At 58.8% G+C, this 27494-nt stretch overlaps 1 protein-coding gene across 1 annotated transcript in view; it reads left to right on the top strand.

Moving 5' to 3' along the window:
- The window catches only part of LOC128903419 (scavenger receptor cysteine-rich type 1 protein M160-like), a 903222-nt gene that overhangs the window by 321015 nt on the left and 554713 nt on the right, over positions 1–27494 (top strand). Inside the window, 7 exon segments of the mRNA XM_054187429.1 lie at positions 13924–14227; positions 15506–15849; positions 16002–16482; positions 16710–17036; positions 17123–17437; positions 17795–18109; positions 18725–19039. Coding sequence (XP_054043404.1) covers positions 13924–14227; positions 15506–15849; positions 16002–16482; positions 16710–17036; positions 17123–17437; positions 17795–18109; positions 18725–19039 — 2401 coding nt within the window.

Consider the following 27494-nt stretch of genomic DNA (forward strand, 5'->3'; position numbering starts at 1 on the left):
AGTCATGGGGTCATACTGGGAGCACTGGGACCGCCCTGGGAGCACTGGGGTGCATGAGGAAGTCATACTGGGAGCACTGGGACCGCACTGGGAGCACTGGTGGGAGTGAGGTAGTCATACTGGGAGCATAGGGACCGCACTGGGAGCACTGGGGGGAGTGAGGCAGTCATACTGGGAGCACTGGGACTGCACTGGGAGCACTGGGGTGCATGAGGTAGTCATACTCGGAGCACTGGGATCGCACTGGGAGTACTGGGGGGAGTCAGGAGGTCATACTGGGAGCACTGGGACCGCACTGGGAGCACTGGGGTGCATGAGGTAGTCATACTCGGAGCACTGGGACCGCTCTGGGAGCACTGGGAGGAGTCACGTGGTCATACTGGGAGCAATGGGACCGCAGTGGGTGCACTGGGGGGAGTCGAGAGGTCATACTGGGAGCAGTGGGACCGCACTGGGAGCACTGGGGGAAGTGAGGCAGTCATACTGGGAGCACTGGTATTGCACTGGGAGCACTGGGGAGAGTCAGGGAGTCATATTAGTCGCACTGGGACCGCACTGGGAGCACTGGTGGGAGTCATGGAGTCATACTGGGAGCACTGGGACCGCCCTGGGAGCACTGGTGGGAGTCAGGGGGTCATACTGGGAGCACTGGGACCGCACTGGGAGCACTGGTGGGAGTCAAGGGGTCATACTGGGAGCACTGGGACCGCACTGGGAGCACTGGGGTGCATCAGGAAGTCATACTGGGAGCACTGGGACCGCACTGGGAGCACTGGTGGGAGTCAGGGGGTCATACTGGGAGCACTGGGACCGCCCTGGGCGCACTGGGGGGAGTCAGTGGGTCTTACTGGGAGCAATGGGACCACACTGGAAGCACTGGGGTGAGTCAGGGGGTCTTACTGGGAGAACTGGGTCCGCACTGGGAGCACTGGGGGCAGTCAGGAGGTCATACTGGGAGCACTGGGACCGCACTGGGAGCACTGGTGGGAGTCAGGGAGTCATACTGGGAGCACTGGGACCGCACTGGGAGCACTGGTGGGAGTCAGGAGGTCATACTGGGAGCACTGGGACCGCACTGGGAGCACTGGGGGGAGTCAGGGAGTCATACTGGGAGCACTGGGACCGCACTGGGAGCACTGGGGGGACTCAGGGGTTCATACTGGGAGAACTGGGAACGCACTGGAGCACTGGTGGGAGTCAGGGGGTCATACTGGGAGCACTGGGACAGTACTGGGAGCACTGTGGCGTGTCAGGATTTCATGCTGGCAGCACTGGGACCACACTGGGTGCACTGGGGGGAGTCAGGGGGTCTTACTGGGAGCACTGGGACCGCATTGGGAGCACTGGAAGAAGTCAGGGGGTCATACTGGGAGCACTGGAACCGCACTGGGAGCACTGGAGGGAGTGAGGAAGTCATACTGGGAGCACTGGGACCGCACTGGGAGCACTGGGGGGAGTCAGGAAATCATACTGGGAGCACTGGGACCGCTCTGGGAGCACTGGTGGGAGTCAGGGAGTCATACTGGGAGCACTGGGACTGCACAGGGAGCACTGGTGGGAGTCAGGGGGTCTTACTGGGAGCACTGGGACCGCACTGGGAGCACTGGGGGGAATCAGGGGGTCTTACTGGGAGCACTGGGACCGCACTGTGAGCACTGCGGGGAGTCACAGGGTCATACTGGGAGCACTGGGACCGCACTGGGAGCACTGGGGGGAGTCAGGAGGTCATACTGGGAGCACTGGAACAGCACAGGGAGCACTGGGGGGAGTCAGGGGGTCATACTGGGAGCACTGGGACCGCACTGGGAGCACTGGGGGGAGTCAGGGAGTCATACTGGGAGCACTGGGACCGCACTGGGAGCACTGGGGTGCATGAGGAAGTCATACTGGGAGCACTGGGACGGCACTAGGAGCACTGGGGAGAGTCAGGGAGTCATACTGGGAGCACTGGGACCATAGTGGGAGCACTGGGGTGCATGAGGAAGTCATACTGGGAGCACTGAGACCGCACAGGGAGCACTGGGGGGAGTCAGGAGGTCATAGTGGGAGCACTGGGACCGCACTGGGAGCACTGGGGGGAGTCATTGTGTCATACTGGGAGCACTGGGTTCGCAGTGGGAGCACTGGTGGGAGTCAGGGGATCATACTGGGAACACTGAGATCACACTGGGAGCACTGGGGGGAGTCGGGGAATCATACTGGGAACACTGGGAACACAGTGGGAGCAGTGGGGGGATTGATGGGGTCTTACTGTGAGCACTGGGACTGCACTGGGAGCACTGGGGGGAGTCAGGGGGTCATACTGCGAGCACTGGGACTGCACAGGGAGCACTGGGAGGAGTCAGGAGGGCATACTGGGAGCACTGGGACCGCACTGGGAGCACTGGGGGGAGTGAGGCAGTCATACTGGGAGCACTGGGACCGCACTAGGAGCACTGGGGGGAGTCAGGGAGTCATACTGGGAGCACTGGGACCGCACTGGGATCACTGGGGGGAGTCAGGGGGCCATACTGGGAGCACTGGGACCGCTCTGGGAGCACTGGTGGGAGTCAGGGGGCCATACTGGGAGTAATGGGACCGCAGTGGGAGCACTGGGGGTAGTCAGGAGGGCATACTGGGAGCACTGGGACCGCACTGGGAGCACTGGGGGGACTCAGGGGGTCATCCTGGGAGCACTGGGACCGCACTGGGAGCACTGGTGGGAGTCAGGAGGTCATACTGGGAGCACTGGGACTGCACTGGGAGCACTGGGGGGAGTCAGGGGGTCATACTGGGAGCAATGGGACTGCAGTGGGAGCACTGGGGGGAGTCAGGGGGTCATACTGGGATCACTTAGACCGCACTGGGAGCACTGGTGGGAATCAGGGGGTTATACTGGGACCACTGGGACCGTACTGGGAGCACTGGGGGGAGTCAGGGGGTCATACTGGGAGCACTGGGACCGCACTGGGAAATCTGGGGGGAGTGAGGCAGTTATACTGGGAGCACTGGGATCGAAGTGGGAGCACTGGTGGGAGTCATGGGGTCATACTGGGAGCACTGGGACCGCCCTGGGAGCACTGGGGTGCATGAGGAAGTCATACTGGGAGCACTGGGACCGCACTGGGAGCACTGGTGGGAGTGAGGTAGTCATACTGGGAGCATAGGGACCGCACTGGGAGCACTGGGGGGAGTGAGGCAGTCATACTGGGAGCACTGGGACCGCACTGGGAGCACTGGGGTGCATGAGGTAGTCATACTCGGAGCACTGGGATCGCACTGGGAGTACTGGGGGGAGTCAGGAGGTCATACTGGGAGCACTGGGACCGCACTGGGAGCACTGGGGTGCATGAGGTAGTCATACTCGGAGCACTGGGACCGCTCTGGGAGCACTGGGAGGAGTCACGTGGTCATACTGGGAGCAATGGGACCGCAGTGGGTGCACTGGGGGGAGTCGAGAGGTCATACTGGGAGCAGTGGGACCGCACTGGGAGCACTGGGGGAAGTGAGGCAGTCATACTGGGAGCACTGGTATTGCACTGGGAGCACTGGGGAGAGTCAGGGAGTCATATTAGTCGCACTGGGACCGCACTGGGAGCACTGGTGGGAGTCATGGAGTCATACTGGGAGCACTGGGACCGCCCTGGGTGCGCTGGGGGGAGTCAGGGGGTCTTAATGGGAGCAGTGGGACCACACTGGGAGCAATGGGGGGAGTCAGGGCGTCATCCTGGGAGCACTGGGACCGCACTGGGAGCACTGGGGGAAGTCAGGGAGTCATACTGGGAGCACTGGGACCACAGTGGGAGCAGTGAGGGGACAGATGGGGTCATACTGGGAGCACTGGGACTGCATTGGGAGCACTGGGGAGAGTCAGGGAGTCATACTGGGAGCACTGGGACTGCACTGGGAGCACTGGGGGGAGTCAGGGGGTCATACAGGGAGCACTGGGATCGCACTGGGAGCAGTGGTGGGAGTCAGGGGGTCATACTGGGAGCACTGGGACCGCACTGTGAGCACTGGGGGGAGTCAGGGGGTCTTACTGGGAGCACTGGGACCGCACTGGGAACTCTGGGGGGAGTGAGGCAGTTATACTGGGAGCACTGGGACTGCACTGGGAGCACTGGGGGGAGTCAGGGGGTCATACTGGGAGCAATGGGTCCACACTTGGAGCACTGGTGGGAGTCAGGGAGTCACACTGGGAGCACTGGGACCCCACTGGGAGCACTGGGGGGACTCGAGGAGTCATACTGGGAGCAATGGGACCGCACTGGGAGCACTGGGGGGAGTGAGGCAGTCATACTGGGAGCACTGGGACCACAGTGGGAGCACTGGGGGGAGTCAGGAGGTCCTACTCGGAGCACTGGGACCGCACTGGGAGCACTGGGGTGCATGAGGTAGTCATACTGGGAGCACTGGGACCGCACTGGGAGCACTGGGGGGAGTCAGGGAATCATACTGGGAGCACTGGGACCGCTCTGGGAGCACTGGGGGGAGTCAGGGAGTCACACTGGGTGCACTGGGACCGCACTGGTAGGAGTCACGTGGTCATACTGGGAGCAATGGGACCGCAGTGGGTGCACTGGGGGGAGTCAAGAGGTCATACTGGGAGCAGTGGGACCGCACTGCGTGCCCTGGGGGGAGACAGGGGGTCATACTGGGAGCACTGGTATTGCACTGGGAGCACTGGGGAGAGTCAGGGAGTCATACTGGGCGCACTGGGACAGCACTGGGAGCACTGGGGAGAGTCAGGGAGTCATACTGGGAGCACTGGGACCACAGTGGGAGTAGTGGGGGGAGTCAGGGAATCATACTGGGAGCACTGGGACCGCTCTGGGAGCACTGAGGGTAATCAGGGAGTCATACTGGGAGCAGTGGGACCGCACTGGGAGCACTGGGGGATGTGAGGCAGTCATACTGGGAGCACTGGGATCGCAATGGGAGCACTGGTGGGAGTCAGGGAGTCATACTGGGAGCACTGGGACCGCACTGGGAGCACTGGGGAGAGTCAGGGGGTCATACTGGGAGCACTGGGATCACACTGGGAGCACTGCTGGGAGTCAGGGGGTCATACTGGGAGCACTGGGTCCGCAATGGGAGCACTGGGGAGAGTCAGGAAGTCATACTGGGAGCACTGGGAACACAGTGGGAGAAGTGGGGGGACTGATGGGTTCTTACTGGGAGCACTGGGACCGCACTGGGAGCACTGGGGGGAGTCAGGGGGTCTTACTGGGAGCACTGGGACCGCACTGGGAGCAGTGGGGGGAGTCAGGGGGCCATACTGGGATCACTTGGACCGCACTGGGACCACTGGGGGCAGTCAGGAGGTCATACTGGGAGCACTGGGACCGCACTGGGAGCACTGGTGGGAGTCAGGGGGTCTCACTGGGAGCACTGGGACCGCACTGGGAGCACTGGGGAGAGTCAGTGAATCATACTGGGATCTCTGGGAACACAGTGGGAGCAGTGGGGGGACTGATGGGGTCTTACTGGGAGTACTGGGACTGCACTGGGAGCACTGGGAGGAGTCAGGGAGTCATACTGGGAGCACTGGGATCACACAGGGAGCACTGGGGGGAGTCAGGGGGTCTTACTGGGAGCACTGGGACTGCAGTGGGAGCACTGGGGGGAGTCAGGGGGTCTTACTGGGAGCACTGGGACTGCCCTGGGAGCACTGGGGGGAGTCAGGGGGTCTTACTGGTAGAACTGGGACCGCACTGGGAGCACTGGTGGGAGTCAGGGGGTCTTACTGGGAGCACTGGGATCACACAGGGAGCTCTGGGGAGAGTACAGTAGTCATACTGGGAGCACTGGGACCACAGTGGTAGCAGTGGGGGGACTGATGGGGTCTTACTGGGAGTACTGGGACTGCACTTGGAGCACTGGGGGGAACAAGAGAGTCATATTGGGAGCACTGGGAGTGCACTGGGAGCACTGGGGCGGGTCAGGGAATTTTATTGGGAGCACTGGGACCGCACTGGGAGCACCCGGGGGAACCAGGGAGTTATACTGGAAGCACTGGGACAGCACTGGGAGCAGCTGGGTGGAAGGAGGGAGTCATACTGGGAGCTCTGGGAGCGCACTGGGAGCACTGGGGTCAGTCAGGAACTTTTACTGGGAGCATTGGGACCGCCCTGGGAGCACTGGGGGGAGTCAGCGGGTCATACTGGGAGCACTGGGAGTGCACTGGGAGCACTGGGGGAGTCAGAGGTTCATACTGGGAGCAGTGCGACCGCACTGGCAGCACTGGCGGGAACCTGAGACTCATACTGGGAGTACTGGGACCGCACTGGTGTGATAAATGATTTAATCGCAAAGAGGATTCCAATTAGAATTTATAATTTATTAAAGGAACAAAGGCAAGCAAACAGCGCTGGGTGTGCCGGGGGTCTCTGCCCAACCAAGACACACACTTACAGACCCCATTTTTGGTTCATATCTCCTATACTAATACATATTCATAACTGCCTCTAAAATGGTTGGCCCTTGCCAAAAATGGGTGTATCCCCCCCCTTACAGGTCACTATGCAGATAACAACAGGACCGGTTTAAGTTGGTATTCTAGAATGTTCGCCAGGTGGCTCCTGGCAAAACACAGACACGACAGACACACCGTCTCGTCTGCGATAGACACACCGTCTCGTCTGCGGCCATACAGACAGAACAGTCAAAGGTCACACTTCACCCTGTGGCCCTAACACTGTTCCACACTGACACGAATCAGTTCAGCACATTTCACAAGAGGTGTTCCAGCTTTCACAGCATGTTTGTGACCCTCCTCTACACACACGCTAACAGGTCCGTGTCTGTCTTGTGCTTGGCACCCCTGAGCTGGACGCTGTTCTCCAGCTGGGGTCTCACCACAGCAGCGTAGAGGAGGAGAATCCCCTCCCTCCACCTGCTGGCCACGCTTCTTCTCATGCAGCCCAGGATGCGCTTGGCTTTCTGGGCTGCCAGCGCACGTGTCCAGCTCATGTTCAGTTACTCCAGCCCCAGCATCCTCACGCCCTTCTCTGCAGGGCTGCTCTCAATCCCTTCGTCAACACCCTCCATGAGTCTCCTGCACTGCTCACAGCTTCATGGGATGCTCTTCCAGCAGCTGCCAGGGTGACTGGAGTCCCCCAGTAGATCTCAGCCTCCGAGTGTGGTGCTTCCTGGAGGTGAAGTAAGAACGCTTCGTCAAAAGGCTCCTCTTGCTCGGGTGGCCTGTAGCAAACCCCAGCCGTGAGGATTCCAGCTGCACAAGGGTGCTCAGCTCCTCCTCTTTGTTCCCCAGGCTGCGTGCGTTGGTACAGAGGCACTTCAGCTGGGCCACTGACCATGACAACTTCTTTAGAGGAACACAGCCCCTGGGATTGGCTGCCTGCCTCCTTTGGCCCAGAAGTGCTTGGGTATAAAACTATAAGGTTGGTAGGCAATATATACACCTAGAGGAATATATCTATGAAAGGAAGTGTATAATTCTATTAATGAATTTATTTATTCATTTATAAATAGATACACTACTTATATATATATCTATATATGTGTATATATTTTGATCTAGGTAAACATTAATAAAGGTATAGAAATTAAATTAATAATTTTGAATTGAAAATTTTGAATGTTTCTAAATTTGAATTGTTTTTAATTGGATAAATCCTTCTTCAATAAGATTTAGTGTAGTGAAGAATTAGAGTTTAAATGTGAACGGAAGCAGAAGGAAAAGGCCGTGTGGGGGTCCCCCACTTTACCAGGCTGCAGAACAAGCCCTGACAGGGTGGGCTGGGGGGAATTCAAGAGGGCGGAGGGGTGCCCGAAAGGTGGTGGGGCACGGACACGCTGGAACATGCCCAGGGGCTACGGCCCCCTTCTAGGAGGGGTGAGCAAGTGACGGAGAGGGGGGTCAGTACTGGCTTGGGTCCCCCCAAAAGACGAGCACGCAGCAAATAGGTTGGTCTGTGCTTGTGAGGAGCTGCTGCCTGAGTAGCCAACAGGCCAAGAGGAGGCTTCTGGTCTGTGCAGGAGCTTGTGAGGAGTCGTATCTCAGAGGTGTCACTCTGACATTTCATCAGAGAACGGTGATAGATGTTTAGAAATTACTGCTAGAGAACATTGGGAAAACCCTTTCCGAGAAGGGGAAAAGGGTACTAGGCTAAGAGTTAGCAAAGCTCATGGACAGAGCTTTAAGCCGAAAGTTAAGGGGGAAGGGGATGAAACCAGGCCTGCTGGTAATGAACCTGAGTGTCGAGGGCCAAAGATGGGGGTGAAATCAGTAGCCCAGGTCAAGTGCATCTACACTAATGCACGTAGCATGGGCAACAAACAGGATGATCTAGAAGCCATTGTGCGGCAGGACAACTACGACATAGTCGCCATCACGGAAACGTGGTGGGATGATGGTCATGACTGGAATGCTGCAATGAGTGGCTATAAGCTCTTCAGAAGGAATAGGCAAGGAAGGAGGGGGGTGGGGTGTGGCTCTGTACATTAGGGAGCTGTTTGACTCTATAGAGATAGACTCCAGTGATGAAGAAGTTGAGTGTTTATGGGTAAGGGTGAAAGGGAAGGCTAACAAAGGTGATTTTGTGCTGGGAGTCTGCTGTAGACCACCCAACCAGGATGAGCAGGTTGATGAGGTATTCTATAAGCGGCTGGCTGCAGTCTCGCAAACGCCAGCCCTTGTTCTAGTTGGGGACTTCAACTTACCAGGCATCTGCTGGAAATATAACACAGCAGAGAGCAGGCAGGCTAGGAGGTTCCTCGAGTGTATGGAGGATAACTTCCTGACACAAATGGTAGGTGAGCCTACCAGGGGAGGTGCCTTGCTAGACCTGCTGTTCACAAACAAAGAAGGGCTAGTGGGGGACGTGGAGGTCGGAGGCCGTCTTGGGCTTAGTGACCATGAAATGGTTAAGTTTTCTATCCATAGTGAGGTAAGGAAGGGGGTTAACAAAACCTCCATCTTGGACTTCCGGTGGGCAGACTTTAGCCTGTTCAGAACCCTGGTTGGGAGAGTCCCGTGGGAGGTAGTCCTGAGAGACAAAGGAGCCCAGGAAGGCTGGACGCTCTTCAAGAGGGAAATCCTAAAGGCCCAGGAGCAGGCTGTCCCCATGAGGCACACAATTAAAGGGCGGGGAAAATGGCCGGCCTGGATGGACAAAGAGCTCTTGATGGGACTTAAGGAAAAAAGGAAGGTTTACCACCTTTGGAAGAGGGGACAGGCAACTCAGGAGGAGTACAGAGATCGTGTTAGGTCATACAGAGAAAAAATCAGGAAGGCAAAAGCCCAGCTGGAACTCAACCTGGCAATTAACATAAGGGACAACAAAAAAAGTTTCTAGAAATACATCAACAAAAAGAGAGTGACAGAGAATGTCCATCCCTTACTGGATGTGGGGGGAAACCTTGCAACCAAGGACGAGGAGAAGGCTGAGATACTTAATGCCTTCTTTGCCTCTGTCTTTAATAGTCAGACCAGCTACCCCCAGGGTGTTCAGCTTCTTGGACTGGAAGATAAGAATGGAGAACAGGACAACTCCCCTGTAATCCAGGAGGAAGTAGTTAATGATTTGCTTATGCACCTGGACACGCATAAGTCTATGGGGCCGGACGGGATTCACCCAAAGGTTCTCAGGGAGCTGGCAGGAGAGCTCACCAAGCCTCTCTCCATTATCTATCAACAATCCTGGTCAACAGGAGAGGTGCCGGATGACTGGAGGGTGGCCAATGTGACGCCCATCTACAAGAAGGGCCGGAAGGAGGATCCCGGAAACTACAGGCCTGTCAGCCTGACCTCGGTACGGGGAAAGATCATGGAGAGGATCATCCTGAGTGAGCTCTCAAGGCAAGTGCAGGGCAGCCAAGGGATCAGGGCCAGCCAGCATGGGTTTATGAAGGGGAGGTCCTGCCTGACCAACTTGATCTCTTTCTATGACCATGCGACCCACTTTCTCGATGAGGGGAAGGCTGTGGATGTTGTCTACCTGGACTTTGGTAAGGCCTTCGACACCGTCCCCCACGGCATTATCCTGGAGAAACTGGAGAATCATGGCATAGACAAGTGTACTCTCCGCTGGATAAAAAACTGGCTGGATGGCCGTGCCCAGCGAGTTGTGATTAATGGAGCAAAATCTGGTTGGCGGCCGGTCATCAGTGGTGTCCCCCAGGGCTCAGTTTTGGGGCCAGTCTTGTTCAATATCTTTATTGATGATCTAGACAAGGGGATTGAATGCACCCTCAGTAAGTTTGCGGATGACACCAAACTAGGTAGGAATGTTGATCTGCTTGAGGGTAGGAAGGCTTTCCAGAGGGACCTGGACAGGTTGGATCAATGGGCCAAGGCCAACGGGATGAGGTTTAATAAGGCCAAGTGTCGGGTCCTGCATTTTGGTCACAACAACCCCGGGCAACACTACAGGCTTGGGGCTGAGTGGCTCGAAAGCTGCCCGGCAGAAAAGGACCTGGGAGTGTTAGTGGACAGCCGGCTTCACATGAGCCAGCAGTGTGCCCAGGTGGCCAAGAAGGCCAACAGCATCCTGGCTTGTATCAGGAATAGCGTGGCCAGCAGGAGTAGGGAAGTCATCATGCCTCTGTACTGGGCACTGGTGAGGCCTCACCTCGAGTGCTGTGTTCAGTTTTGGGCCCCTCACTACAGGAAAGACATTGAAGTGCTGGAGCGTGTCCAGAGGAGAGCCACCAAGCTGGTGAGGGGTCTGGAGAACAAGTCCTATGAGGAGAGGCTGAGGGAGCTGGGCATGTTTAGCTTGGAGAAGAGGAGGCTGAGGGGAGACCTCATTGCCCTCTACAACTACCTGAAAGGAAACTGTAGAGAGGCAGGGGTTGGCCTCTTCTGCCAAGGGAATAACGACAGGACCAGAGGAAATGGTATGAAGCTGCAGCAAGGGAGATTTAGATTAGATATTAGGAAGAATGACTTTACTGAAAGAGTGGTCAGGCACTGGAACAACCTGCCCAGGGAGGTGGTGGAGTCACCATCCCTGGAGGTATTTAAGAAACGTGTAGACATGGCTCTTCAGGGCATGCTCTAGTGCCCAAGATTATTGTTAGTGGTGGGGTGTTGTCTGTGGGGTTGTGGGTGAGTAGTAGTGGGTGTGGAGTTTAGTAGGTGGGTGCTTTTTTTTTTTTTTTTTTTTTTCTGTGGTTGCACTCGATGATCTCAGAGGTCCCTTCCAAACACTAAGATTCTGTGATTCTGTGATTCTGTGAGCAGACAGCAAGCAGGGGGAGATGTGGGGGTCAGGTCTCTGGTGCCTGAGTAGCTGATAGATACAGGAGCAAGGCCAGGGCTCCTGTAGGGGCTGGTGAGGTCACTGGTGCTGGTGTAGTTGATAGGAGACACGTGGCTCGGGCTTGTCCTTGTGATGTCACTCTTGGCTGAGTAGCTGATAAGGCAGGCCCAGGTGCACAGCTCGTGTAGGTGCCTGTGAGGTCACTGGTGCCTGCGCAGACGAGAGGCCAGGAGCTGTCATCTGGCTTGTGGATGTCTCTGCGATGTCACTGCTGCCTGAGGAGCCCAGGAGAAACATGTCTTGTGCTGGGTGTTTTGAGGTCCCAGGTGCCTGAGAAGCTGGTAGGCCAGGACTAAGCCCCCATCTTGTGTAGGTGTTTGCAAGGTCACCTGTGACCGCTGAGCTGACAGGCCAGGAAGAGGCCCATGGGTTGTGTAGGAGCTGGTGAAGTCACTGCTGCCCGCGTACCTGGTAGGGCAGGAGCAGGAACATGGGTGGTGTAGGGTGTTGTGGTGTCACGGGTGCCCGAGTAGATGACAGATTGGGAGCCAAGCAGTAGTTTATGTAGGTGTTTGTGAGGTCATTGGTGTCTGAATACCTGATAGGCCAGGAGCAGGAACGTGGCTTGTGAATGTCGCTCTTGTGATTTCACCGCTGCCTGTGTAGCTTTTGGGCAAGGAGCAGGCATATGGCTTGTGTGGCCGCTTCTGATGCCATTAAAATAATACTTGGACCCCACCCCAATATGGCTTTTTGGAAGAACCATCGTCATCAGAAGCCTGTACACAACACGCACACACGTGTGACAGCGGGACTCCTGAGCACGCAGCAGCAGCAGCAGGAGGGTGTGAGGTCATGGTCACTGTAACCCCTGAGCACACGGTGGTGGCAGCAGGAGGGACGTGAGGTCACTGTCGGTACCACTCATGAGCACACGGCAGCAGAAGTAGGAGAGTGTGAGGTCACCGTCAGTATAACCCACGAACACACAGCTTTGGCAGTAGGAAGGATGTGAGGTCACGTCACCGATGTCACCCCGTGCCCGTGGGGCTCGGTGCAGAGCGGCCGTGTGCATGACAGGGGCATGACGGGGGCTGGGAGCTGCCCGTCCCCGTGTCTGCGAGGCCGAAGGAGCAGCCCCTGCGGCCCTGGCTGGAGCAGTCGGGGTGGGGGTGGCTCGGGGGCACCCCAGGGATGTGCCTGGGCACGGCGCCAGGAGGAAACCACAGACTTCCTGCCCGGGCGCTGCAGGGGGAGCGGGGGGAGCGCGGCGAGGCCACGTGGGCTGTGGTTTGTGCACCTGCAGGCTCCAGCTCCCGCTCCGCCCGCGGGGAATAACGGCCCCTGGGTGACACACTGAGAGTCAGGGACACGTCTGAGCCTCTGGGCTGTCTGTCTGCTGCCAGGGCAGGGACATGATCCAGCTCCAGCTCCTGCGAGGGACTCACTGTGGGGGTCTGCAGGGAGGGACGGACAAGCCAACACTCCCGGGACGGAGCCCTTGCCCTGGATGAAGACCTCTCCCAGCTGCTGCTCCCAGCACAGTGAGGTCCGTGGCAGGGGCAGGGGCTGTTTCCTCCCCATCCTGACACAGACCCTGGTGCAGTCCCCGCTCCATGGTCACCGCAGCTTGGGGGCAGCTGGACACTTGCCTCATGGCTTCTTGGATGAGCCCGGCGCAGGAGATGCTCAGTGCTTCCAGGCCCACAGCAGGGTGCAAGGGGTGACCGACTCAATTCCCCTGCACACCCAGCTTGTCCCATGATGATCCGCCACCACAGCGACCATGACGCCGGCAGCGGGACATATATGTCCCTCATATATGGTCATGAACGGCGCTGGAGAAGTTCATTGGCGGGCTGGGCTGTGTCGGAGGGGAGATAGCTCCCGATAACGTCTAAAAAGGTGCTGCTGCTTCGATTGGCTCCTTCCGCAGCTGGGTCGGCATCTGCAGAGATATATCACCCTCCCATCATCGTTGTCCCCGTGAGTCCCCAGGAGCTGTGACAGGGAGTGGGGAAGAGCAGGGCTGTGCCAGCAGGGCAGGAGGCTCAGGATGGGAATGGAGGGACTCCTGTCCCCTCGGGTGCTGTGGCTGCTCCTCTGGGTGCAGCTCTGCAGAGGTAAGTGCTGGCTCCCTTTTCCCACAGCCCAGGGCCATCGGGTACCAGTGGGGTCATCAAGAGCCCTTTGGGAAGAGGGTTTCTTTCCAAGTGCCGCTGAGATGAGGGTCAGGAGGAGCTCAAGTCCATGGATCCTGTGCCTTTGCCTGTGTCCATTTGGCTGGGAGAGGGTGTCTCCACTTCCAGAGCTCCAGTATTGGAAGGTTGGGGGAAGGTGTGGGGCTGGGGGGGCATGGGGCTGTTATGGGGTGTTGGGCTGGGGAGGAGCGGGTTTCCTGTGCAGGGCCTGGGGGCACAATGAGTGGATGGTCATGGGAGGGGGCCACTGGAGTGGGAGGAGGTTCCCAGGGCTGTGTTATGGTGAATAGCCCATCCCAGAAGGGCCGGAGTACTGCACCCCTAGCCTTCACAGGCTGTGGGGAGAGCAGGGACCCCCACACTGGCCAAGGGACAGCCTGGAGGGCTGAGGACTCCCACCCTCCCACCGTGGTGCTTCTGACTCAGCCTGGGCAGCGGGGGCCTTCTAGACCTGCACTCTGGGGCTCGGTGCTCTCCCGAGCGGTCCCATGTCGATGTTTGAAGGGGCTGCAGAGGTGAGGCTGGAGGATGGCGGCGGACGCTGTGCTGGGAGAGTGGAGGTGAAACACCAGGGCCAGTGGGGGACTGTGTGTGCTTTCCACTGGGAGATGACCAATGCTGCAGTGGTTTGTAAGCAGCTGGGCTGTGGGTCTGCTGTCCAAGCTCATGCCAAAGCAGTCTTTGGGCCAGGATCTGGCCCCATTTGGATGGATTTGGTTTACTGTCATGGCAATGAGTCTGCCCTGTCTGACTGTATACACAGAGGATGGGGTAAACACAACTGTGACCACAGCGAGGACGCTGGTGTGACGTGTTCAGGTAAGGGGCCAGCTTGTTCTCTACCTTTGGGGCCAGGATGGGAAAAGGGACCTGGCTGTGCCCTCAGAGAGCGAGTGAACACTGGAGCAGGGCCCAGGGTGGTTGCACTGCTGAGATGGGACTGTGGTTGCTGGTGTCCCTTGGGAGCCCACCCATACTTAACACCTGAGGTGACACAGCCTGCCCTTGGTCACATCCAGGCACTGGAAGATGAATCCCTCTCCCTGCCCCATGGTGTCTACTAGTTCTCAACTTTCTCCTTCCATTCAGCTGGGACCTGTCTGGCAGCACCGCCAAGGACAAGGTCCCATCATGCCACAGGCACTGAGAGCAGCTCACGTGGCCACCCACAACCCTGGGGAAGGGCCCAAGGAGGCCAGGGACTTTTGGGTTGTGTCCCCTGGCAGACATGAGTCCCCCAAAGCAGAGGGGCTGCTCAGAGGGCAAGGGCCCTGGGCTTGGGCAGAAGAGCTGGGTGGCTCATGGCCACCCCATTCCCCTTCCAGAGCCACCCCATGAGAGCGAGCCCACAGGGAAACACCCCTGTGCAGGCAGCGCTGACCTGCTGCCCAGCCTCTCCTGCCTACCCCAGCCCCTGCCTGCCCTGTGCCAAGGGCACTTGCCAGCACTTTCTGGCTCTCCTTGCCCTGGGAGCTCGTGTCAGCCCAGGGCTGCTCCTCTGCCCCCTCTCCTGCCCTCTACCCAGCTGGGGGCCAGGGATGTGCACCCCTGGCAGTGTTCTCTGGCCCTGGCTCAGGACCCTCCCCAGGCAGGTGCTGGAGCTGGGGGCTGGTGGAGACAGCGACTGGACTACAGCTGCACCACATCTGCTCCCTCTGACATGTCCCATCTAATAGCAGTGCCCCAATGGGCTCCATTTCTGGTGGCTCCAAGGGGTTCCTCAGCCTGGCTCTCAGCTTGGTGGGGCAGAGCAGGCTGCAGCAGCCAGCAGAACCTCAGCCCGTCTCCTTGGCCTCAAGCGCTGCAGTGCCTGGGGCCAGTGCCAGGTAGCCCAGGGTCTCCAGGAGGGCAGCAGTTTTTCTAAGCACTTCCTGTGGCCATGGGTTTGGGAGAAAAGCCAGCCCACGAGTGCTGTGATGATGTTGGGGGAGCAGCAGGGGGTCCATGGTGTGTTTGTGCCATCAACACCCACTGGGAGCTGCTGGGAGGGTCGTGGGGCTCTTTGCCTGTGGCCATCTTAGAGATGAGGTGGGACATAGTGGGACATGTAACTGCCAGAGGGCTGTGGGAACTCACAGGGTTCTTTGGTTACTCCAGGATTTGTCCGGCTGGTTGGAGGGGACAATCCCTGCTCAGGACGAGTGGAGATCCGTGATAGGAACAAGTGGAAAACTGTCTGTGACTCCGACTTTGGTCCCAAAGCTGCCGACGTGGTCTGCAGAGAGTTGCAGTGTGGCACAGCCCTGTCTGTCCCCGGGGCAGCTCACTTTGGAGAAGGGGCTGGTCCCATGTGGGACAGAGAGCTGCAGTGTGTGGGGAATGAATCCCTTCTCAGCTCCTGCCCCACGGGGTCCCCCAGGGAGCAGCCCTGCACCCACGCGAATGCTGCCGGTGTCACCTGCACACGTAAGGACTCAGGGCAGGGTGTTACCACCGGGGGTGTGCCGATGATGGGGGAGCAGGGACGGGACTGTGCTGTGCTGGGTGTGAGGACAGAAGGGGTGACCACAGAACCATAGGATGGTTTGGGTTGGAAGGGACCTTTCAATGTCATCTAGTCCAACTTGCCTGCAACCAGCAGGGACCTCTTCAACTAGATCAGGTTGCTCAGAGCCCCGTTAAACCTGACCTTGAATGTTTGCCTGCAGCCCTAAAATGGTGCAGAAGGAGGAGAAAGGCAGGGTGTCCATTTGGCCTCTACTCCACCACCCAAGGCAGCAAAAGCACAAGTCTGCCCTGTCTCATCCTTCTCTGTCCCGAGTTCACAGGGTTCAGGCTGGTGAACGGCAGCACGGCGTGTGAGGGGAGGGTGGAGGTCCATGTGCAGGGGACCTGGGGCACCCTCTGTGCCTCCCGCTGGGACCTCTTGGACGCCCACGTTCTCTGCCGTCACCTCAACTGCGGGTTTGCTGAGTCCATTCCTAAAGGAGGGCATTTTGGGAGAGGAAGCGGCCCTGTCTGGAGAGACTCCTTCCACTGTGACGGGACTGAAGCCCACCTGGGAGAGTGCCCAGTGACTGCCCTGGGGGCCTCGCCGTGCTCCCATGAGAACGACGCTGCTGTCATATGCTCAGGTGAGTGCAGGAAAACACTCGGTTACTCTGTTTTCCTCTTAAATGCTCTCAAAGCAGGGGACCCTGTGGCAGTGCAAGGCTCTGGCTCAGAAGGTCCCCACAGAGGGCTGGCGGCAGGCAGGCGAGCTCCAAGGCCCTCCTGCAAGGGTGCCAGAGCCTGGAGACATGCTGCAGGCTGCCGGGCTCCCCGATGCCGCCAAGGGCTGGGGCATGGCTGCTCTCCCCAGGCCCAGCTCGCTTCGCATCCCTGCGGCTGGTGGGTGGAGGAAGCCCGTGCGACGGGCGAGTGGAGATCTTCCAGCACGGGACGTGGGGCAGAGTCCTGGATGAGCAGTGGGACGTGCAGGAGGCCAGCGTGGTGTGCCGGCAGCTGCAGTGCGGAGAGGCAGAGGCAGCCTACAACCCCCCGAAGGCTCAGAGAGGGACGGGTCCCGTGGGGCTGCGCGGGGTGCGGTGTGCAGGGCACGAGGCCAACCTGACCCTCTGCAACACCTCCCTGCCTGAGAGTGCGCTGGAAGCAGGGATTGCCGAGGACGTGGGGGTCGTTTGCTGGGGTGAGTGGCGCTGCACGGCCCCCCCAGGCTCTGGGCTGGGTGGGCAGCCAGCCCTTGACGGCAGCCGGGGTTTCCTCCTCCTACAGGGAGCCGTCAGGTGCGGCTGGTGAACGGGCCTGGGCGCTGCGCGGGGAGAGTGGAGATCTACTACCAGGGCAGCTGGGGGAGCATCTGCGATGACGGCTGGGACCTGTCTGATGCTGCCGTCGTTTGCCACCAGCTGGGCTGCGGAGGGGCGCTGGAGGCGGTTGGCTCCGCTCGCTTCGGGGAAGGCTCCGCTCAGATCTGGCTGGAGAGCGTGAACTGCTCCGGGGCCGAAGCTGCTCTCTGGGACTGCCCGGCAGGGTCCTGGGGGCAGCACGACTGCGGGCACAAAGAGGACGCAGGAGTCGTCTGCTCAGGTGTGTGCCGGGAGCTGTGGTGGGAGCCCAGTGCCCAGGCAGGCCGGGACGAGGGGAGAGCCGGCAACGGCCGAGGCTGTTCCTGGCCAGCTCTGAGCCCCTGACAAAGGCCACCGTGGGGACACCCATGCACAGGTGCCCTCAGTCCCACCGGGGGTCCCTGGGGAGCTCCGCTGTCCCTGACGGGCAGCAGGGAGGGCAGGGGTGTCTGTCCATCAGGGACATTTCTCTGTCCGTGGGTGCAAGGGGGACTTGCTGGACGTGCCTTTGCCTGTCTGAGGGCCTGGCGGGTGCAGGGGTGTCCCTGCTCCCCCAGCCCCAGCCCAGCCTGTTCCCCCTCGCTGCCTTTCCTCCCAGAGTTCATGGCCCTGAGGCTGGAGAACGGCACCAACTGCTCCGGGTGCCTGCAGGTTTTCTACAATGGGACATGGGGGAGCGTTTGCTCCAACTCCATGACTCCTGAAACTGTGTCGCTGGCATGCAAGGAGCTGGGCTGCGGGGACAGAGGGTCCCTGGAAACACAACGGCCCTACGGCAGGCTGTCTGGCACGGCCTGGCTGGATCGTGTGGAGTGTGGGGAGAGAAACAGCTCCTTCTGGCAGTGTCCCTCCGCTCCCTGGCACCCGCAGTCATGTGACGACCTGCGAGAGGAGACCCACATCACCTGCAAGGGTAATTCTGAGCTAGCCGGGCACCAGCATCCCCTGCGTTCCTGCTCCTGGCTGGGCATGGTCAAATTCCGGGGCCTGCGGGGGCCTTTCGTTTCCAAGGCAGACGCTGCTGCTGCTGGTACGAAAAATGGGACTTCCTCTCCCGGAGCCCCACACATTCACCAGCGGGTGCCAGCCGGGCTCCCAGCTTCACCTGGTTGAGGCAGAGGTTTCTCGAGGCAAGGTCCCAGAAGGGAACACCCAGGGCTCTGAGGAGTGTCCCTTCCATGGACACCCTCCTGCTGCTCTGTGACCCAGGGTCCCTTTGGGGCTGAGCAGTCAGGGTCCCCCACGTTGCCGAGTGTGTGTCCCCCGAAGGACCGGGGTTCAGCTGCTGCCATGGGTGGGTGGCACGAGCTGAGCTGAGCCCCGCTCTCTGCTGCACGCCCCCCCTGCAGCAGCCCCTTCACCACAGCGTTTCCCTCTGCAGGGAGTCAGCCAGAAACGCCCCCGGCCCCAATGGCTGCGTGCCCCAGCACCCCGAGCTGCACAGGTAGCTGCTCCTCTGCATGCCCCTCTCGCCTGGCAGGGCTCTGCCTGCTGTCCCGCGGCCCTGGGAGCTCTCTGCCTTCTCCAGACAGGGAGAAGATTCGTGCCGTGGGAGGGGAGAAGGGGTGCTCCGGCCGAGTGGAGGTGTGGCACCGCGGCTCCTGGGGGACGGTGTGTGACGACTCTTGGGACATGCGGGATGCCGAGGTGGCATGCAGGCAGCTGGGCTGTGGCCCTGCGGTGTCTGCCCTGGCCGAGGCTGCATTTGGGGAGGGGAGCGGCCCCATCTGGCTGGAGCAGGTGGAGTGCCGGGGGACAGAGCCATCTCTGCAGGACTGCTGGGCCCGGCCTGGGGACAGCGGTGCCTGCCGCCATAAGGAGGACGCGGCCGTGAACTGCTCAGGTGAGCGGCAGGGCTGGGACACCTCACAGGGAGCCCTTTTCCCCATTGGCTGCCATCATGGCTCCAGAGCTCCTGAGAGCAAGGCCATCCCTGCAGAGCAGGAGAGCCTTTTGCCGAGTGGGCAGCAGCTTCTGTGGGGCTGGGTGTCCTCCAGCTTCTGCCCGCAGGGCCCTGCAGCCCCCAGGGGCATCTCCCGGGCTGCCGGCTCTGTCCCTGCTCTGGGCCCTGCGCTCCTTCCTGGCCATGCTCACCAGTCGTGCAGGAGGGGCGATTTGGGTGGGATGTGGCAGGGATGTCTGCACATGCACACGTGCGCGCACACACACGCACACACGGTGTGTCAGAGAGGAGGCTCCCTGGTACCTGCACCCCCACCCTCTCAGCCCAGCTCTCCTTCTCCTCCTCTGCAGATGCACCCAGGACGGCAGCACCAACCCCTCCAGCAGGTAACCCGTCCTCCCCACCAGCGCTGGGTCTTCTTGGGGCCAGGCTGTGACCCACAGCTGGGGGGAAGGGGCTCCTTGCTGGGCTGTGAAACTCCCAGGAGGAGGCAGCGGGGTAGCGGTGGGGCGGGAGGCTGGGGAGGGCTGTCATTCACCCACTCAGGTGGGAGCTTCCCCATCCCTCGTCCCCTGAAACCCGGTATGTAATGGGGGTCAGGACTGGGGTGTGCCGGCCCCTCACCTCTCCCAGGCCTGGTGCTGCCCTTTCTGTGTTCCTGCCATGCAGATCCCACGCGGGGCCGTCTGACCGGCAGCGGGAGAGTCTCATTGCCCGTCATCATGTGCATCATCCTGGGAGCCCTTCTCTGCCTGCTCCTGGCCCTCCTGGCCGGGCAAGTGCGAAGCGCCAGGGCTGGGCGCAGAGGTGGGTCCCTTCCCAGGGGAAGATGCCTGCTGGCAAGGCCAGGGGTGCCGTGGGGTGTCAGTGAGTGGGAGAGGCAGAGCTGGGGGGACAAGAGTGTGTGCTCTCTGCGGGATCCCATCCCCTCTCTGACCATCCCTGGGCCAGCCCTGCCTCTGTCCACAGGCTCTGAGAGAGCTCAGGAGCCCTTCCCTGAGGCCGTGTACGAGGAGATCGGTTCCAGCCCAGCATGGCAGAAGCAGGCAAGGTTCAGCGGCTCAGGTTGGTGTGCGTCCCTCGTTGAGGACACATCTACAGTGCTCTTTCCCCTGGCTGCCACCCAGGGTTGACCCCTGCAGCCCCCTAACCCATGGTTCGTGCGGTTGTGGGGCTGTTGGATCTGTGTGGGGAGCACCCATGTCCTGGGCCCAGGAGAGAAGCTTTCTCCCCACCTGCTCTGCGCGTCCCATTTGGGGACAGCCCCTCTCTGCCTGCCCCTGCACCCTGGGGGACACCTGAGGGGTGAGGGAAGGGGCTGTCCCAGGGCAGCTCTGGCAGGCCCTTGGAGATGGGCTTTGTCCCAGGGCAGCAGGGTGAGTCCTGAGCCCTCGTCCCCGTGCAGCCGTGGCTCTGTGGGTCCCACGTCCCCAGCAGCACTGAGCACAAGCTGGGTCAGCAGAGCACACTCCCCTGACGCCCGCTGGGCCTCTCTCCAGGCTCCTATTCAGAGGGGTCCCTGAGCAAGCTGCAGCCCTACCCCGGGGACAGCGAGGAGGAGGATGGTCCATGGCCAGCACCAGGTAATGGGGGGCAGGAAGGGGTGGATGTCTCCTCCCTGCAGACATGTGATGGACAGCAGTGTCACTGAGCGTCACCCTCGGAGCTCGGAGATCGGGCAGGATCTCCTGTGGGGCTGCAAACACCAATGTCGGAGCCCCACGTCCCTGCGCATCCTCCCATCCTCTGCTCTGCAGAACGCATCTTCTCACTGTCACCAGCTCTCCTCTCCTTTCAGACGTCCCTGTCCTGCCTGGAGGTGACCCAGCTGATGGCTATGATGATGCCAGGGAGGTTTCTGACCCTGGGGAGGATCCTTCCCCTGGGCAGGAAGACTGGGAAATGCCCAGGGTGACAGAGGAAGGATCTGGACCCACGGATACCCCTGGAGGTGAGAGGGAAAGAAAGAGCTGCTGGTTCCTGGGGTGGCATCCCCGGTGCTGGATGAATCGCTGTCACACTGAGAGCCCAACGTGCTGGGGTGGGGGAACCTGCCCCTGGAGTTTCTTCTGGGGTACCGTGGGTGGGAGAGGGAGCTGAACGTCTCAGGACTGGTGAGGAGAAGGGAGGAAGGTGATGTACAGCCCAGGAGAGGCTCCCCATGGGGTGAACATGCAATGGCCTGCCTTGCTTCTTGCAGGGCCAAACCTGCTCTCCCAGAGAGGTGCTGGTGCCCCCGGAGCTGAGGGGGATGGCTGGTCCCTGTCCCCAGAGAGCACGGGCTATGACGATGCTGAAGAGGTGTCTGTGGCACATCCCCCTGAGGACACAGAGGCTGTGACACCGGAGCTCAGTGCACAACGGTCCCTGAGCCCCGGCCCAGGAGAGCCCATCCCTGCAGTGCAGCTGGGGGCAGCCAGGAGGGAGGAGAGGTCTGTGCAGCTGGGAGAGCCGTGAGCACCAGGGAACCCTCTCCCTTTTCCCACGGGCAGCAGAAACTGCCAGGGGTTTCCTCGATTTTGATTCCCCTGTTTTTACACAGGGGCCCCCATATCGGTTCTTATTAAAAGCCTTTGAGCCAGAGCTGTGCTTGCCTGCCCAGGTGCTTTAGTGTCTCCCCGAGGGTGGCTGGAGGAATCCAGAGCCCAAAGACATGGCGGTGGGGAAGGGGCATGTCTCGGGTGGGTGTGTGGTGCAGGGCAGTGAGCTGAGCTCAGGTCCAGCACAGCTGCCCGTCTCTCTCCTGAGAGGGGGCTCCAAAGAGGCAGCGCGTACAGCCCTCCTCACCCCACAGCCAGACCCTGGCTGGGCAGGGCAGGCCCACAGTGCCTGCAGAGGACCAGAGGCTCCAGCTCCAGCCTTTCCCTGAGGCTGGGCATTCAGGGAAGAACCCCCTTGGAGGTGCTGGGGATGGAAGCCAGGATCTCCCACATGCAAAGTGGGCGCTCTGCCACTGAGCTACACCCTCTGGAGCCTTCCCAGCAGGAGACACTCTCCTCCCACGAGGGGTCTGTGACAAGCACAGCCCCGTTGTCCCCTGGGTGCCCAGGGACCCTCTGCAGCAAACAGCACTTGAGCCCTCCTGAGATGGGGGAAGTCCGCACCTCCTCTCCCCTGGGGCCTGATCCTGGCACAGGGCTGCACTGCAGAGCACTGCCCCTCCAGCGTCTCTGAAGAGCGATGGGGCAGAAGGAGGCTCTGGCTGCAGGTGCTGCTCCCACGCTCTGGCCCCCTCCAGGGCCAATGGAGAGGAGAACACTCCTGAGCCTCCTCTGCCCCCCAGGGCAAGGGCAACCCCGCTGTGTGCCACATCTGTGCGCAGCGGCACAGGAGGAGAAGTACAACAGGGTGAGGGACATGCCCTCCCTGGGGTGAGGTGCCCCCAGGCTCTGATGGCACCCCAGGGTGTGCGATGGGGCAACGTGGGGGCAGAAAGCTCACACGCCCTCATCCATGTAGCGGGCCTCCTCCTGCACCCCTCTGCCCCGCAGCATCCCTGGAGGTGGGGTGAAGGGCAGGTGTCCATCTCCATGGGGCTGATGCCCAGAGAGGCACATATTGGTGTGTTACCAGTCATTGGAGCAGGGGGGCAAAGGGGGACAAGAAATTCTGCTCAGGACAGCGTGTGACTAAACAATACCGATGGCCATGCACTCCGGTGGGTGATCCTCAGCGTGGCTTTGTCAGCTGTCCTGGGCACATCAGAGGTCTCACTGCAACACCCCCCCGGGGGAAGGATGCTGCCATTCAGGCCGCAGCTCCAGGGAGTGCCTCTCCCTGGGACTATGGGTCCAGTGGCCTCTGCTCTGGGAACTCAAGACAAAGTGCAGGAGGCGCCTGAGGAGGGGAACAGACTCTGCACCCTTGAGCATGACAAAGAGGAGAGGAATTGGGTCGTGCAGAGACCCCGCAGAGGACACATCCCGATCCTGTGGAGCAGGGAAGGAGGCACAGCTGGAGACCACCCCAAAGCAGCCCTGAGTGGAGAGTCCTGCCCAGGGGGAGGCTGGGGACTTGTGGGGCTGGAGGAAGGCTCCTTCTAAGCCGCAGATGTGCAGGTCCAGGGCAGGGACAGTGCTCTGGCAAGAGGTGAAGGCGCAAGCAGGGCTGGGGCAGGCTGGAAGGCGGCAGACGGGCTCTGCAAAAAGCAGAGGGAGAAAAATCACTGCTGAAGCCCAGGGCTGAACCAGGCACCTTTAGATCTTCAGTCTAACGCTGTCCCAGCTGAGCTCCTTCAGCCCTGCCCCAGCAGCCCTTGTCCCTGGGCCACCCCTGCCGGGCCCCAGGCTGACACAGAGGAGGAGTGCTCCTCAGGGAGGTTCCCAGGGAAAAGCTGTGCCCAGCCCCGGACAGAGGGGACCGGGCCCCTCCCTGCCTCCAAGGCCAGGTGGGCTCCAGCTTTGGTGGAGGCCACGTTACGCTGGGCGTGCCAAGATGTGTGTGGGCCTCCTACAAAGGGGACAGGAGTGAAGGTAAGTGGGCAGGCCAGGCATGTGCAACTGCAAAGGCTGAGGGTCAAAGAAGCATAGGACCGATGGAAGACCTTATCACCTGGAAAGCCTCCTCCCACACCTTTTTTCCCTTGCTGAACTTTGCTGCTTCCTTCCCAGCTCCTCTCCCTCCTTCCCGCTGAGCAGTGCAGGGCGATGGGGAATGGGGGTCCTGGTCAGTCCATAACAATTCCTCTCTGCTGCTCCTTCCTTCTACCACTTTTCCCATGGGGTCCCTCTTACAGGCTACAGTCTTTCGAGATAAACCTGCTACAGCATGGGCTCTCCTCAAGCTGAAATTCTTTCAGGAAATATCCAACCTCTCCAGTGTTGGGTCCTCCACCAAGTGCAGGGATTACCTCCTCCGCTGTGCTCCTCTCCTTAGGCTGCAGGGAAATACCTGCTCTACTGTGGTATTCTCCACAGGCTGCAGGAGACCATCTGCTCTGGCACCTGGAGCACCTCCTCTCCCTCCTTCTTCACTCACACTGGTGTTTTCAGGGCTGTTTCTCACACTGTTTTTCCCTCACTCCTCTCCCACTTGAGCCCTTGTGTCCTTTCTTAAATACACTCTCACAGAGGTTCCACCATCCTCGTTGATGGGCTCAGTTTTGGCCAGCGGTGGGGTTCTTTTGGAGCTGGCTGGAACTTGGAACAGCTTGCTGGCTGGCAAGGCCTTTGACACCATCCCCCACAGCATTCTCCTGGAGAAGCTGGTGAATGATGGCATAGACAAGTGTACTCTTTGCTGGGTTAAAAACTGGCTGGATGGCCGTGCCCAGAGAGTTGTGATTAATGGGGTGAAATCCTCTTGGCAGCCGGTCACCAGTGGTGTCACCAGTGGTAAAAGAATATTGAGGGAGATCATGCAAAGCGTTTTGCTGGAGCTGAACCACACTATCACAGAATGGTAGGGGTTGGAGGGGGCCGCTAGAGATCATCTCTAGTCCAACCTCCCTGACAAAGTAGGTTCACCTGCAGGAGGTTGCACAGGATCGTGTCCAGGTGGGTTTGGAAGATCTCCAGAGACGGAGACTCCACCACCTCTCTGGGCAGCCTGTTCCAGCGCTGTCACCATCAAGGTAAAGTTTTTCCTTATGTTCAGATGGAACTTCCCATGTTCCGGTTTGTTCCCATTGCCCCTTGTCCTGTCCCCGGGCACCACTGACAAGAGCCTGGCCCCATCCTCCTGACACCCACCCTTTAACTATTTATAAGTGTTGATAAGATCCCCCCTCAGTCGTCTTTTTTCCAGGCTGAAGAGACCCAAATCCTTCAGCCTTTCTTCATAAGAGAGGTCTTCCAGTCCCCTCAGCATCTTGGTAGCCCTTTGCTGTCCCCTCTCCAGCAGTTCCCTGTCCTTCTTGAACCCAGAACTGGACACAGCACTCCAGATGCGGCCTCAGCAGGGCAGAGTAGAGGGGGAGGATGACCTCCCTCCACCTGCTGGCCACACTCTTCTTGATGCACCCCAGGATGCCATTGGCCTTCTTGGCCACAAGGTCCCATTGCTGGCTCATGGTCATCCTGTTGTCCACCAGGACTCCCAGGTCTCTTTCCACAGAGCTGCTCTCCAGCAGGTCAGCCCCAACCTGTCCTGGTCCACGGGTTTATTCCTCCCCAGGTGCAGCACCCGACACTTGCCCTGGTTGAATTTCATGAGGCTCCTCTCTGCCCAACTCTCCAGCCTGTCCAGGTCTCTCTGGATGGCGGCACAGCCTTCTGGTGTGTCAGCCACACCCCCAGCTTTGTGTCATCAGTGAACTTGCTGAGGGTGCACTTTGTCCCTTCATCCAGGTCACTGATGAAGATATTGAAGAGGACTGGACCCAGCACTGACCCCTGGGGAACACCACTCCTCACTGACCTCCAACTAGACTCTGTGCCCCTAATCACCACCCTCTGAGCTCTGTCTTTCAACCAGTTATCTATCCACCCCAATGTCTACTCATCTAACCCACGCTTCCTAAGCTTCCCTATGAGGATGCTGTGGGAGACAGTGTTGAAAGCCTCGCTGAAGTCAAGGTAGACACCATCCACTGCCCTCCCCTCATCTATCCATCCAGTCACGCCATCACAGAAGGCTATTGGGTTAGTCGCACAGGATTTCCCCTTGGTGAATCCGTGTTGACTACTGCCCATAGCATTCTTTTCCTCCACATGCCTTGAGATGACGCCCACAACGACCTGTTCCATCATCTTTCCAGGGATGGAGGTGAGGCTGACCGGCCTGTAGTTCCCCGGCTCCTCCTTCTTGCCCTTTTTTGAAGACTGGAGGGACATTGGCTTTCCTCCAGTCCTCAGGCACCTCGCCTGTTCTCCGGGACCTTTCAAAGATGATGGAGAGCGGCCCATCAACAACTTCCGCCAGCTCCCTCAGCACTCTCAGGTGCATCCCATCAGGACCCATGGACTTGTGGATATCCAGCTTACTTCCCTGATCTCTGACTTAATTCTCCTCAACCAAGGGGAAGTCCTCCTTCGTCTAGACTTTCACTGTCACTTCCAAAGTCTGGGGCTCCTGAGGGCTGGCCTGAGCAGTAAAGACCGAAGCAAAGAAGGCTGACCTTTGCTAAAAGTCACTGACCTTTGCTAATGTTCAGCTATCTCTGGAAATCTCACATTGGACAGTTTACCAAAAACGTTTTATTCTCATCAAAAAGTGACATAAGAGGGCTGTAATGTCTCTGCAAATCATTCCGCTGGTATTTTATAACTGATACCAGCTGCCTCTGCCAGGCAACTAAACAAACCTTCAACTAGGAAAATTTTCACAGTACAGAAAACTCCACCTGAACTATTTAACGGTGGCTAAAAATAAGATGCCCCAGTAAACCTTCCGTGTTACATGGTCACAACTAACAACTCCGTACAAAATACTCACTTTTACAAAGCTCTGATGTAAAAATGAAATAATCAAGCAGCAAAATTGGAAGTGCAGCACAGGCTCTTTCTGTGTCATTATTTGCAATGCCCAAATTTGTTTACATTTTAGGAAAAATTAGTACAGATCCCTTGGGAATTCAGTCTTTTTTAAATTATCTGTCATTCTGTGTAGTGACGGATTTCACTTTTTGGTCCTCTTTCTTTCTCTTTGCTCTTCTTCATTGTTTTCTTCTTGTGCTGGTGTTTTTGCCTCTTTCCCAATTCCATGTTCTTTCCAATGTGTTTCTTGTGCTTCTTGTGCTGCTGCTTCTCTTTTTTCTTTTTCTTTTTCTTGCTGCCGTGATTCGCTGCTGAGCTGGCACTGCCCCTGTGCCTTCGAGTCCGACTCTCAGAAGGGCTTTGACCGCGGCTGCGGCTAACACGGGGACTGCTTAGACTGTGACTTCCCCTTGCTTCAGGCTTCAGCTTCACGACGTCTTCAGCTGGGGCTGGGATATCATTACTGTGCTCCTCCATTGCCTCAACGACGCCTCCTTTTGTATCTGGCTCTTCTTCGGTCTTTCTAACGGCACTTCCTCCAGTAGAACTACTGCTGAGAGGAAAAAAGCGTACCTCAATAATGGCTGGGATACACGATCTTTTGTAACATTTTATAAAAGAGCTTTTCTTTCAATTCTCTGTCTGCAGCATTTCTTCAAAGGATGTTCAATTAGGGGAACAGGCAAGAGACAGAACGAGTCCACTAGCTAACATGAGGAGCAATCAATTAATTTAGTGTCTTCCTACTCCACATTTCATTAACAAAGACACAGGATTATCGGATTGGGGTCTGTCTGAGCTGCTAATTCCTTCACGTCCCACTTCTACCAATGGTAGATGAATTAGATACACGTTCCCGTTTCAACGTGGAAGCAAGCAATTACGGAGAGGTACACACAACCCAAATTTTATCCTCAAGTCCCATGTTCTTCTTTAGAAAAAATTACGTTTTGGAAACTTTTTAGACTATCAAGACACTG

Source organism: Rissa tridactyla, unplaced genomic scaffold (assembly GCF_028500815.1).
Source record: "Rissa tridactyla isolate bRisTri1 unplaced genomic scaffold, bRisTri1.patW.cur.20221130 scaffold_33, whole genome shotgun sequence".
Classification (NCBI taxonomy): domain Eukaryota; kingdom Metazoa; phylum Chordata; class Aves; order Charadriiformes; family Laridae; genus Rissa; species Rissa tridactyla.